Below are 13,427 nucleotides of genomic sequence, written 5' to 3' on the forward strand. Positions count from 1 at the left end.
TGAGCGTTTTTCTTGCTTATGTGTCACGTCCTGACCATAGTAAGTTGTTATTTTCTATGGTAGAGTAGGTCAGGGCGTGACATGGGGTGTTTGTCTGTTTTTGTATTTCTATGTTCAGTTTCTAGTTTTGTATTTCTATGTTAGTGTTGTTTGGGTTGATCTCCAATTGGAGGCAGCTGATCCTCGTTACCTCTAATTGGAGGTCATATTTATGTTGATGTTTGTCCCACCTGTTTTTGTGGGTGATTATCTTTTAAGTAGTGTGTTTTCCTCTGCGTCACGGTTTGTTGTTTTTGTGTTTCAAGTATTTAATGTATTGCATATAGTTTAAGGAATAAATAAATATGTGGAATTACGAACACGCTGCATTTTGGTCCGATCCTTCAGACAGCGTTGACAGAATCACCCACCAAAAAAGGACCAAGCAGCGTGCCCAGGAGGAGCAGGGATCCTGGGCCAGGGAAAGGAGAGAATGGAGGACGTCCTGGACATGGGAGGAGGTAATGGCAGGGGACAAGACCCTGCCATGGAAGCAGGTGGAGACAGCGAGGGAGGAACGGCGACATTACGAGGAGCTAGCCCAACGAAGGAAGCACGAGAGGCATCCCCCGCCCAATAAAAATTGGGGGTTCACACGGGAAGTTTGGCAGAGTCAGGATGGAGACCTGAGCCAACTCCCCGTGCTTACCGTGGGGAGCGAGTGACGGGGAAAGCACCGTGTTATGCGGTGATGCGCATTGTGTCGTCAGGGCGCAGTCACAGGCCGGTGCGATCTGTGCCCGCGCCCTGCATTAGTCGAGCTAGGTTGAGCATCCAGCCAGAACGGGTTGTGCCAGCTCTACGCTCGAGATCTCCAGTGCGCCTCCATGGCCCAGTATATCCTGTGCGTGTTACTAGTCTGGCGCCTCCTATGCCAGCCCCACGCATCAGGCTTCCAGTGCGCCTGCCCAGTCCGGGGTGTCCTGTTCCTGCTCCCCGCACTCGCCCTGAGGTGCGTGTTACTAGTCTGGTGCCTCCTATGCCAGCCCCACGCATCAGGCCTCCAGTGCGCCTGCCCAGTCCGGGGTGTCCTGTTCCTGCTCTCCGCACTCGCCCTGAGGTGCGTGTTACTAGTCTGGCGCCTCCTATGCCAGCCCCACGCATCAGGTCTCCAGTGCGCATCCCCAGTCCGGAGCCTCCAGCGACGCTCCTCAGTCCGGAGCCTCCAGCGACGCTCCTCAGTCCGGAGCCTCCAGCGTCGCTCCTCAGTCCGGAGCCTCCAGCGACGCTCCTCAGTCCGGAGCCTCCAGCGACGCTCCTCAGTCCGGAGCCCCCAGCGACGCTCCCCAGCCCGGAGCCTCCAGCGACGCTCCCCAGCCCGGAGCCTTTAGCGACGCTCCCCAGCCCGGAGCCTCCAGCGACGCTCCCCAGCCCGGAGCCTCCAGCGACGCTCCCCAGCCCGGAGCCTCCAGCGACGCTCCCCAGTCCGGAGCCTCCAGCGACGCTCCCCAGTCCGGAGCCTCCAGCGACGCTCCGCATCCCGGAGCCTTCAGCGGCGGTCCTCATCCCGGAGCCTTCAGCGGCGGTCCGCATCCCGGAACCTTCAGCGGCGGTCCGCATCCCGGAGCCTTCAGCGGCGGTCCGCATCCCGGAGCCTTCAGCGGCGGTCCGCATCTCGGAGCCTTCAGCGGCGGCCTGCAGCCCGGAGCCTTCAGCGGCGGCCTGCAGCCCGGAGCCTTCAGCGGCGGCCTGCAGCCCAGAGCCTCTAGCAATGATCTACAGTCCGGTTCTTTCGACGACGATCCATGGTCAGGTGGTGAAGAAGCAGAGGGATCAGTGGGTGGAGTGGGGGTTACGCCCTGAACCCGAGCCGCCTCCATGGGGGGAGGCACTAGATAAGAAGGTTCTGGGTACCGCATATGAGCCGCCATAGACATCAGTCGCCCACCCTACCCTCCCTTTGTGCTTTGTTGTTGGGGGGGGGTTGTTGTTGGGCGGGGGGGGGGGGGGGGGGGTTAGGTGCGGTCGGAGTCCGCACCTTTGGGGGGGTACTGTCACGTCCTGACCATAGTAAGTTGTTATTTTCTATGGTAGAGTAGGTCAGGACGTGAAAGAGGGTGTTTGTCTGTTTTTGTATTTCTATGTTCAGTTTCTAGTTTTGTATTTCTATGTGGGTGTTGTTTGGGTTGATCTCCAATTGGAGGCAGCTGATCCTCGTTACCTCTAATTGGAGGTCATATTTATGTTGATGTTTGTCCCACCTGTGTTTGTGGGTGATTATCTTTTAAGTAGTGTGTTTTCCTCTGCGTCACGGTTTGTTGTTTTTGTGTTTCAAGTATTTAATGTATTGCATATAGTTTAAGGAATAAATAAATATGTGGAATTACGAACACGCTGCATTTTGGTCCGATCCTTCAGACAGCGTTGACAGAATCACCCACCAAAAAAGGACCAAGCAGCGTGCCCAGGAGGAGCAGGGATCCTGGGCCAGGGAAAGGAGAGAATGGAGGACGTCCTGGACATGGGAGGAGGTAATGGCAGGGGACAAGACCCTGCCATGGAAGCAGGTGGAGACAGCGAGGGAGGAACGGCGACATTACGAGGAGCTAGCCCAACGAAGGAAGCACGAGAGGCACCCCCCCCCCAAAAAAGATTGGGGGGGCACACGGGAAGTTTGGCAGAGTCAGGATGGAGACCTGAGCCAACTCCCCGTGCTTACCGTGGGGAACGAGTGACGGGGAAAGCACCGTGTTATGCGGTGTGTTTTCCTCTCTGCATCACTGTCACAAGCGTTGTAGTGAACAGACCAAGGCGCAGCGTGTTGAGTGCTCATCTTTTATTTTTTGAATGGAAAAAAAGCACTTCACAAAGAAAAACAAACAACAGCCAAACAGTTCTGTCAGGTATCCTAACATACTAAACAGAAAACAACCACCCACAAAACCCAAAGGAAAACAGGCTGCCTAAGTATGGCTTCCAATCAGAGACAACGAAAGACACCTGCCTCTGATTGGAAACCATACTCGGCCAAACATGGAAAACGAAACATAGAAACAGAAAAGTAGAACAAATTCCCCTACAAACAAACACACCCCAAAACACACAAAACAACCCTCCTGCCATGCCCTGACCATTCTACTATGGCAAAATGACCCTTTTCACTGGTCAGGACGTGACAGTCACGGTTTGTTGTTTTTGTGTTTCAAGTATTTAATGTATTGCATTTCGTTTCAAGGAATAAATAAATATGTGGAACTACGAACACGCTGTATTTTGGTCCGATCCTTCAGACAGCGTTGACATTATGGCGCAATACAGCTCATTCCATGCTGTCTTAGTGCCAGCCTTTGACTGTGGTGGTATGTAAACAGGTACGATAAATACAGATGAAAACTCTCTAGGTAGATAGCGTGGTCTACAGCTTATCATGAGATACTCTACCTCAGGCGAGCAATAGCTCTAGACTTCCTTAGATATCGTGCACCAGCTGTTATTTACAAAAAATACATAGTCCGCTGCCCCTTGTCTTACCAGACGCTGCTGTTCTATCCTGCCGGTACAGCATGTAACCAGCCAGCTGAATGTTGATAGTGTTTTCGTTCAGCCACAACTTGAAGCATAAGATATTACAGATTTGAATGTCTTGTTGGTAGTTTAATCTTCCACGTAGGTCATCGATTTTTTTCTCCAAAGATTGCACATTTGCTAGCAGAATGGAAGGAAGTGGAGGTTTATTCGATCGCCTATGAATTCTCAGAAGGCAGCCCGCTCTCTGGCCCCTTTTTCTCCACCTCCTCTTCACGCAAATCATGGGGATCTGGGCTTGTTCCCGAGAAAGCAGTATATCATTCACGTCAGGCTCGTCAGACTCATTAAAGGAAAAAAAGGGTTCTGCCAGTCCGTGATGAGTAATCGCAGTCCTGATGTCCAAAGGTTATTTTCGGTCATAAGAGACGGTAGCGGCAACATTATGTACAAAATAAGTTACAAAATAAGTTACAAACAACGCAAATAAACAAACAAAAAAACATAATCAGTTGGGGACAGGTAAAACGTCAGACTTCTTCTCCGGCGTCATTTTTTTTTTTCAAGATCTGTTCTATGTGCTCTATTTCTATGCTTCCTGTTAAGTTTCTGTTTTGCACACCAGCTTCAAACAGCTGAAAACAAAAAGTGGTTATGGAAAAGACATTTCACAGCGGTTTAGATGTTATAATGATTCTCTGCACTTGTTTTGCTTGTTTTGTCACATTAACTGAAATTAGGCTAACTATTAGAATGTTAGCAATGAGGAAATGATGGAGCGATTTCTACATATTGCACCTTTAAAAATGGTAGCCTTTCCTCATCCTTACAGCATTGCACATCAAGCTACTTCCTCTCTGTGGTACTAGTCGCGTGTTTGCTTTGATTCTATTTCTATGGTTGGCCCTATTTCTTCTGTCTGCAGAGCCACTTCCTGCCTCAAGGAGACAGGCAGACCATGTTTTGGTACAGCTTCCTCCCTCCCCTGCACCCTAATTCACAAATTTCAAAAATGCTCCTTACCTTCCCTATACTGTTTCTTTCATCACACACATCACACACCGCCCCCATCTTACCCCCTATCCTCTATCTTCTGTCCCTCCACCTTGTGTTGTCATTTAGCCTTTCCTCACAGCAGGTTACACTCCTTGTTATGGGATCTGTCCAAATGTCACGGACACTATTCACCTTGACTACCATCTCTATGAGAGAGACAGGAGAGAGCACAGCTCACTGCAACACACCCTCTGGCTTCTCTCCACTGGTGTGGCAGTTAGACTCTGTTTCTGATATCCTAATCTCCAGTCCTTATCACTCAGATGCAGACTTGTCAGACTCGTCTAGTTGCTCTCTTTGTGTTATTGCAGATCTCATATTTTGCAGTTATGCGGCAATTAGGCCGATTCGAAACCCCCCGGATCTGCTCACAAGAGCTCTGATTAGATTTCTGAACCCAGTCCCCCTACATGTGCGTGCATGTTTCATTCTGCAGTGTCTGTGTGTAAGGTGTGTAGGCACATCATTCCAACCTACACACTAATTTATGTGCGTTTTCCATCATACCATTTGCATTGCAGATGATTCAAGGGTCATAAGCTCTGTGTGTGTGTGCTCAATTTCTTGATTGCCTACATAGGGGGTCCCCTAAGTCCCCCATTACCCCCCCCCCTACACACACACACACACACTGCCTGCACCCTTAAAGGAGGATATTAATTGTCATTACGATGTCATTACGATGTGTTCCTTTAAGAAAGAGGTCACACCTCAGGAAGACATGTTTAGTACTCTGATGCCGGCAATTACACCAGAAAGCAGAACAGAGTGCGTGTCAACTGTCAGATTAGCACAAGGACAACGGTGGTGTGGCTCTCCAGAGCAGTGTTTTAGTTATGCAGATGGTGTGTTGGAACGCACAGGGCCGTGATCCCCCGAGGAAAGGGAACACAATCTTTCTTTACACAGTAAGGTGGTGGTGGCCTTGATAAATGTCACAACAGCTAAAAGAACAATGACAACAATGACATACAAACATGGCGCCACGTTGAATGCTATGGCTTCGCCACCCCTCACTGGAATGTTTGTCACGTGTGCGATCTTTGAACTTTGATGTGCAGTTTGCACTTGTTGTGTTCAATGGATATTTTATCTATTTAGTTCACAATATGTTTTTACATGCTTTACAATTCAAGTACCTCACGTGTGTGTGTGTGTGTGTGTGTGTGTGTGTGTGTGTGTGTTCTCTCTGAGGGTCTATATGCAACATTCTGTGTGTCACAGTGAGTGACACATTATAATTTCAGTTTAGAGGGGACATGATTCATCACCGCACTCTGTGGGTGTCCTTCACAGATTCCATCCAATTAAAGAAGTGACACAGGTGGGTAACACACAGCCACACACACACACACACATTGAAGCCCCTGGGAGACTAGTCAGGATCGAGGGAAAGATGAACGGAGCAAAGTACAGAGAGATCCTTGATGAAAACCTGCTCCAGAGTGCTCAGGACCTCAGACTGGGGCAAAGGTTCACCTTCCAACAGGACAACGACCCTAAGCACACAGCCAAGACAACGCAGGAGTGGCTTCGGGACAAGTCTCTGAATGTCCTTGAGTGGCCCAGCCAGAGCCTGGACTTAAACCCGATTTGAATATCTCTGGAGAGACCTGAAAATAGCTCTGCAGCGACGCACCCCATTCAACCTGACAGATATTGAGAAGATCTGCAGAGAAGAATGGGGAAAACTCCCCAAATACAGGTGTGCAAAGCTTGTAGCATCGTACCCAAGAAGACTCGAGGCTGTAATCGCTGCCAAAGGTGCTTCAACAAAGTACTGAGTAAAGGGTCTGAAACTGAGTTTCAGTTTTTGATTTTTAATACATTTGCAAACATTTCTAAAAACCTGTTTTTGCTTTGTCATTGTGGGGTATTGTGTGTAGATTGATGAGGGGGAAAATAACTATTTAATCCATTTTAGAATAAGGCTGTAACATAACAAAATGTGGAAAAAGTCAAGGGGTGTGAATATGTCCTGAATGTATATATATTAAATCACTTAATGACTTTTCATTGACCCCCAGCAGTACCTTGAAACCCTAGTTTCAATATCTCTGGTTTAGAGAGAGAGGGATGAAGGAGACAGCCAGGGTTGTGCACATGTGACTCACTACCGTAATATCCTGGAGCTCCAAACACCTTGGTCACAGGCGAGCCCATCATGTGAGAGAGGTGAAAGAGATGGGGGGGAGTAGGCTGTTGCTACCCGCAACGCTTACTGCTTAAGAGGGGGTTGAGGAGAGCTTTTCTGCAGGGAGATAGTGTGACTGCAAAAGACAGAGAAGAGGGAGAGAATAGAAAGAGCCTTCTCCCCTCCTGTCTCTTCCACGTTTTCCATCTCTCCTTTTTCCTTCCTCTATCTCCTGCATTCTTCTCCTCTCATCCACCTCTAGCTACCCTCCTGTCTGTTCCTCTCTCCTCTCTACGCATCCCCTCCCTTTTCTGTGCCCCAAGATTTATGACCCATTCAGTTTGTTTTCAAACCACCTTATTTATTTGTCAGTTATACCCTTCCCCACACATACTCTCCTGTTCATTTTTCTTCTATTCTCCTCTCTCTCTCGCTCTCTCTTTTTCTCTTTCCTCCCTCGCTCTCTCCTTTCATTCATCCCTGTGACGTCTGATTCATCCAGTTCATCATCGCTCTCTCCCTCTTTCCTGAGAGGCAGGATGGGAGGGGACAGAAGGAGAGAGAGAGAGTGGGAACTGCCCGGAGATTGCCTGAAAAAGAGAGCGGGAGAGAGAGAGAGAGAGCAAGTGATGGGTAGGAGGAGGCAGAGGTTTTTCTCCTCTTTGTTTTGTCTGATCCGACACAAGCCACAGAACGTGTGGGCTTGACCGAGGACAGGCTTCTCTCCCATGACGCTTCACCCTCAGCCTTCCCCTCTGTCTGTCTGCCTGCCTGGAGCTGAAGCTGGAGCTGGACTAGCTGTTGGCTAACGGAGAGGCTAGTGGCCCTGAGGAGAGCAGGAGGAGGGGCTGAGCTGAGCCAGTGGGCTCGCTCTCTGCCTCACAGACACATTTTATTGACTTGCTAATTGCCTGAGACACTCGGAGGAGAGGATGCAGTGAGGGAAGGGAGGGAAGGAACCTACTGTACATAAGAGTATTACAGGCAGAGGAACAGAGAAACAGTGACTGTGTTCTGCCTATCTGGCCACCATCTCTGCTTCTCTTTGCTGGGGGAATTACAACAGATGTTTGCAGCCTGCCTTTCATTGATCCAAGCTACGTACATACGTGATTCATGCATGACATTAGTGTGTCTTTGCCTCGTATGCAGTCGGAAGGAGACTACCCACCCACCACACGCTTTTGCGACACGTGAATGATTTCCATATTTATGTTTTTTCTTGTATTTACCGTAAATGTTTTTCCTCTGCTGGGTCAGCTAAAACGGTTGTTTGCTGTGTTTGCTGTGTTGCCTGCTATGTCTGGTTTGTCTTTACCACGGTACATACCCTTTGGTGTCTGTGACGGTGCAAAATAAAAATAGAAACAATTATTTGTTAACCAATCAAATGTAATGGGAATAAACAAGAACAAGAAAATATGAAGATTCTGAAGCGTACAATGGATATTCTTCAATGGAAATGAAGAAATGATCTGAGAAGCTTACAGACTTTAGACTGGCTTGAGGCAGTTCATCTTGTGTGCTTTTGTGGAGTGGGGAGCTACGTAGTACAGGCTTGGTGGGGAAATGGACCAAGCTCATTTGTTGACTCTATCATAATTCCAGACTACCCAGTCTCAAACATCAAGATCGTGGAAAGCAAGCTCAGATCCCTGGCTTTGGGCTGTAGAATGAATCTTGCGTATGGAGAGAGGGAGGGAACGATTAAGGGAGGATTGTGAATGAACCCTTGGAGGAGTCCAGTGGCAGCAGTCTTTACAGATCAGCAAAGAGGAGGTGAAGAGAGGATTACAGGAAGGATTAAAATAAAAACTAGTCTAGACTTAATTCAGTAACTTTGCCTTGTTAAGTATGCTCCACTAATTCAAGATACCTTAGAGTGATTCTCTGTCTCACTTGTGCTGACTCTTGAGTTTTCACGTCATGGGTTTTGAAGCCTGAAGAAGCAATCCAGCAAGACTCCAACCACCTCTTGACAAAGTTACCATTCACCCACATCAGACGTATCCCTACGCCAGGCAGTTTGACAGTACCATTTGACTGCTGTCTGGCTTGGCTGTTGTCTCCGTGGTGAAGCCTCCGGCTGTGGGTTGCTATGCCGGTTCCCTGTGGGTCTGTCTGGGTCAGAGCGAAGGCGCTGCCACTCCGCTGAGGTTGGTCTGCCTGTCTTCCAGCCTGCCGCCCCCATGAGCCACGCGGGCACCCTACAGAGACGCACCACCTACCTCATCTCCCTTACCCTGGTCAAGGTCGAGGCCGTGGGGGGTGATGGAGTTTCCATCGGGCCCCAGCCACAACGGACCCTTGCTCTGGGGAGAGCAGGAGTGGAGGGCCCAGACGATGAGGAGGATGAGAAGCTGAGCAGGACCACTGAGGATGAGAGAGGACATGCATGTGCCAAGGTGGAGGGAGAGGGGGACACAGAGATGGAGGAAGAGGAGCAGGAGGACGTTAGCTTTGGGGGGCCTGTACAGGAGCGGGAGAAGCCTGAGATGAAGGAGCGAGAGAGTCGTGGTCCAGGCTCCTCAAAAGATGTCACGTTGGAGACTAAGAGCAAGGAGTCTCCCCTCTTACCGAAGAATTTGAAAGACCAAGTGAAAGGTCTTGCAGGGGTGTCAGATGTCCCCTCAGTGGGAGGGCTGAGGAGAGAGGGAACCCGCCCTAAAACAGAGCTCTATAGGGAGCCACCCATGCTGTTTCCAAGGTGCGAGGAAGGGATGGGCGACCCAAGCAACACCCTCTCCCGGGGCAGCATGCCCATCACCGTACCGCCCAGGCTCACCCAGAGACCCGAGGTCCTGATGAGGTCACATGCCGGGGGCGGGGCTGTAAGCCGGCGGGAGTTGAGGGAAGCCAATCAGAGTATGCCTCCATCCGCCAAGAGTCTGGACCGCAAAGACAACCGCATAGGGGACCGGTCTCCCATGACAGCTGCTGTGGCCTCTCTGGGACCTTACCGGGCGTCCTGGGCAGACAGTGATGGCAGGTCCACCCTCCTTCGCCAGGGAGCCCCCGTAGGGGTAGGGTTTACGGACGTGGTGACCAGGGAAAGCCCCAGAGGGGACAGGCTGAAGACAGGCTCAACCTCCCTGCCAGCCCAACCCACCCCTCAGATGTCCAAGCCGCCGAGGAAGGGCAAGAGCCGCACTCTGGACAACAGTGACCTGCACTCCCTCTCTGAGGACCTGAAGAAGGGGAAGGACAGCCAGGGTCAGGGGGGGACCACCCAGCGTCCCCCCGCCCGTGACCGCAAGATGCTCAAGTTCATCAGCGGGATCTTCACAAAAAGTACGCCTGCGCCTCCCTGCTCCAACACAGCGCCCCCTATCTACACGCCTGTTCAGAGGGGTTCTAGTGAGGAGGAAGGTAAGATATCGCCCATACCCACCTAACCACCATCCCCCCCACCAGGGCTAGCTACCCTTCCCATTCCATTTCAGACTTTTCACAACTGGAGGCTGGATTATGTTTTGCCGTACCATCTTACTCTAATGGTTTACACAATGGTTTACACAATGCTAGTGCAGTGAGCAGGTGCTCGTGCACTGTGGTCTCATTCTAGATGGTTGTCCATCATCAGTCCATATTGGCCGGAAAACCACACACTGTAGGTCAGGATGCACTGTGCAAAGATGTGGTGAAGAAAAGGAGGTTGAAGACCTTGAAGTGAGAGGGAAAGCCTTGGGCTATGTCCAATATGGCACCCACCCTATTCCCTTTATAGTGCACTACCTTTGACCAGAGCTCTGTGGGGCCTGGTCAAAAGTAGTGCACTACATAGGGAATAGGGTGCCATGTGATGCATCTTGGTCATAAAATATGTTATTTGATGGCCACTATGCCTTGATGGACCCTCAGAGAGAATTGGAATTCCAATGGGGAAATTGCATTATACATTATAATCCATTCACACAGTCACATACTGGATATAATGCAGAAGATGTCACTTGAATAATGATGCATTCATGTGGTACAGTAAAATGAGCACATCCACTCATAGGTCCTGTTGGGTGTTAGGCATGAAAAAGGTTGAATAACGAGAGAGGACAACCTGCATATGCTTCTCCTGCTCCCAAGAGTAATGCTTCCGTCAATGAAAACCTACTTGGCCTAAATTTGTCTCCAACTCCAAGCAGTCACAAGAAAACATGAGATAGCCCATGGTAATCAAATATTCAGATTTCACTATATTTGCGAATGTGCTGTTGTAGACGTGTGTGATGAAGGAGTATGTAGAATTGGTGTAAGTGCTGAATAATTTGTCAGGAGTAAGTGGGACATGAATAATTAAGGGTGGGAGTACACAGAGCTGTGTTCTTCTGAGGGAAGGAGTGAGGGGGCAGGGGGTGAGGGAGGGAGGAAGGGAGGACGGAAGGGGACCCTTCCTGCTCTGCTTGCAGAGTTAATCAACATCCAAATGAAACCCATTAACTCAATGACTCCACATTGGGATTGGGTGAACAAGAGATGAATAGCCATTTACATTTTGGGGGGCATTTCAGTTTGATTGCAAAATATTTGATTGCAAAATATCAATCAGAGTTGGGGTAAAGTAATAACTAATGAAAATAAACATTTGGGGAGATTTTCAACGTTTTAATTGTATTTTGTTAACTCAGTAAATATTATGTCTGTCTTATATCTATATCATCAATATTAATCAATATAGTATGTGTGATTTACAATTGTGTAAATGTGCTCAAACACACACACCACTGTATGTATGAGAGAATTTATTGTGCTGAGAGCCAGGCAGTTTCTGGAAGAAGGGTTGCCATGGCAACAACAAGCGGCAAGAGATGCTATTTGGTCGGCGATATGACGCTGGAAAGGGGGGGGGGGGGGTTAAAGAGTGGGGGGGACCAATAGACATACAGACAGACAGAAATTGTCCGGTGGGGGTTGGGAAGGGTACCTGGCTTTCGTTTAAATGTAATCTCCCCTGAGAGCAAGAGTGGAAGGAAGTGGTGGCTGTGTTACCGTATTGTCACTGAGGTGTGGCCGGTGCGCACAGCAAAGCACAGGCAGTATATAATGTGTCTGTGGAGACTCCGTCACTTCTGGTGTGTCCCCACAGAGAGAGGATTCAGTGTCTGAAAGGATCATACTGTCTGACTGGAGTTGGCTTCAACACTGCTTTACTCAGACCTCCAAAGGCCCTTTTGATTGAGGCAGTGGCATCATTTATATGGCTGTTTGCATGTGTCTGTGTGTGTGTGTGTGTGTGTGTGTGTGTGTGTAAGAGGCTGCCTGTTGCCCAAATCAAGAATTTGTCCACAATTGGAGGCTTATATACATGTTGTGTGTGTGTGTGCTTGCGTTTGTGTGTGTCCATGTACAAGCATATGTGTGTGTATCTGCAGCCCTGCAGAATGAATCTGCTTGTTAATCTTTTGAAGCTTTTATTTCCCATCCATAACTTCAGTCTTCTTTAAAGGGGAAGTTGACCTAAAATCCAACATTTCCCAAATGATTCCATACATTGAAACTACACTGAATTGTGTTCGTTGTTCATAACTTATGACTGCCCATACCATAACCCCACCGAGAGGAACTCTGTTCACAACGTTGACATCAGCAAACTGCTCGTCCACATGACGCCATACACGTTTTCTGCCATCCGCCTGGTACAGTTGAAACCGGGATTCATCCGTGAAGAGCACACTTATCCAGCATGCCAGTGGCCATCGAAGGTGAGTATTTTATAACTGAAGTTGGTTACAACGCCGAACCTCAGTCAGGTCAAGACCCTGGTGAGGACGACGAGCACGCAGATGAGTTACCCTGAGACGCTTTCTGACAGTTTGTGCAGAAATTCTTCGGTTGTGCAAATCCACAGTTTCATCAGCTGTCCGGGTGACTCGTCTTAGACCATCCCGCTGGTGAAGAAGCCAGATGTGGAAGTCCTGGGCTGGCGTGGTTACACGTGGTCTGCGGTTGTGAGGCCGGTTGGACATACTGCCAAATTCTCTAAAACAACGTTGGAGGCGGCTTATGGTAGAGAAATAAACATTCAGTTCTCTGGCAACAGCTCTGGTGGACATTCCTGTAGTCAGCATGCCAATTGCACACTCCCTCAAAACTTGAGACATCTGTGGCATTGTGTTGTGTGACCAAACTGCACATGTTAGAGTGGCCTTTAATTGTCCCCAGCACAAGGTGCACCTGTGTAATGATCATGCTGTTTAATCAGCTTCTTGATATGCCACACCTGTCAGGTGGATGGATTATATTGGCAAAGGAGAAATGCTCACTAACCAGAGATGTAAATACATTTGTGCACAACATTTGAGAGAAATAAGCTTTTTGTGCGTATGGAATATTTCTGGGATCTTTTATTTCAGCCCATGAAACATGTGACCAACACGCGCTAATAGCATTTCAATCGGTGTCATCACACACTCTGAGACCTTGAAGTAGTTGTTTCTGTTAAGTATAGTATTTTTGTTAAGTATGGTTAAGTGTGGAGTTTGCCTTCTCCCCATCTCTCCCCATGCAGTCTAACCCTGTGTTGTGTTTGTAACAGTTTTCCTTCCGTCCCTCTCCTCACCCCAACCTGGGCTCAAACCAGGGACCCTCTTCACACATCAACAACTGACACCCCCGAAGCATCGTTACCTATCGCTCCACAGCAGAGAAAGGGAAACAACTACTTCAAGGTTTAGAGCGAGTGACGTCACCGATTGAAACACTATTAGCGTGCACCCCGCTAACTAGCTAGCCATTTCAC

At 49.0% G+C, this 13,427-nt stretch overlaps 1 protein-coding gene across 2 annotated transcripts in view; it reads left to right on the forward strand.

The window, feature by feature from the left end:
- Window positions 1-7,214: 7,214 nt before the first annotated feature.
- The window catches only part of LOC115150475 (arf-GAP with GTPase, ANK repeat and PH domain-containing protein 1), a 28,855-nt gene continuing 22,642 nt past the window's right edge, over window positions 7,215-13,427 (forward strand). For both annotated transcript variants that reach the window (XM_029693793.1, XM_029693794.1), the window contains exon 1: window positions 7,215-10,063. In XM_029693793.1, the coding sequence (XP_029549653.1) occupies window positions 8,884-10,063 (1,180 nt within the window). In that variant the 5' untranslated portion in view covers window positions 7,215-8,883. The remainder of the gene's footprint in view (window positions 10,064-13,427) is intronic.

This window comes from Salmo trutta, chromosome 16 (assembly GCF_901001165.1).
Source record: "Salmo trutta chromosome 16, fSalTru1.1, whole genome shotgun sequence".
NCBI lineage: Eukaryota > Metazoa > Chordata > Actinopteri > Salmoniformes > Salmonidae > Salmo > Salmo trutta.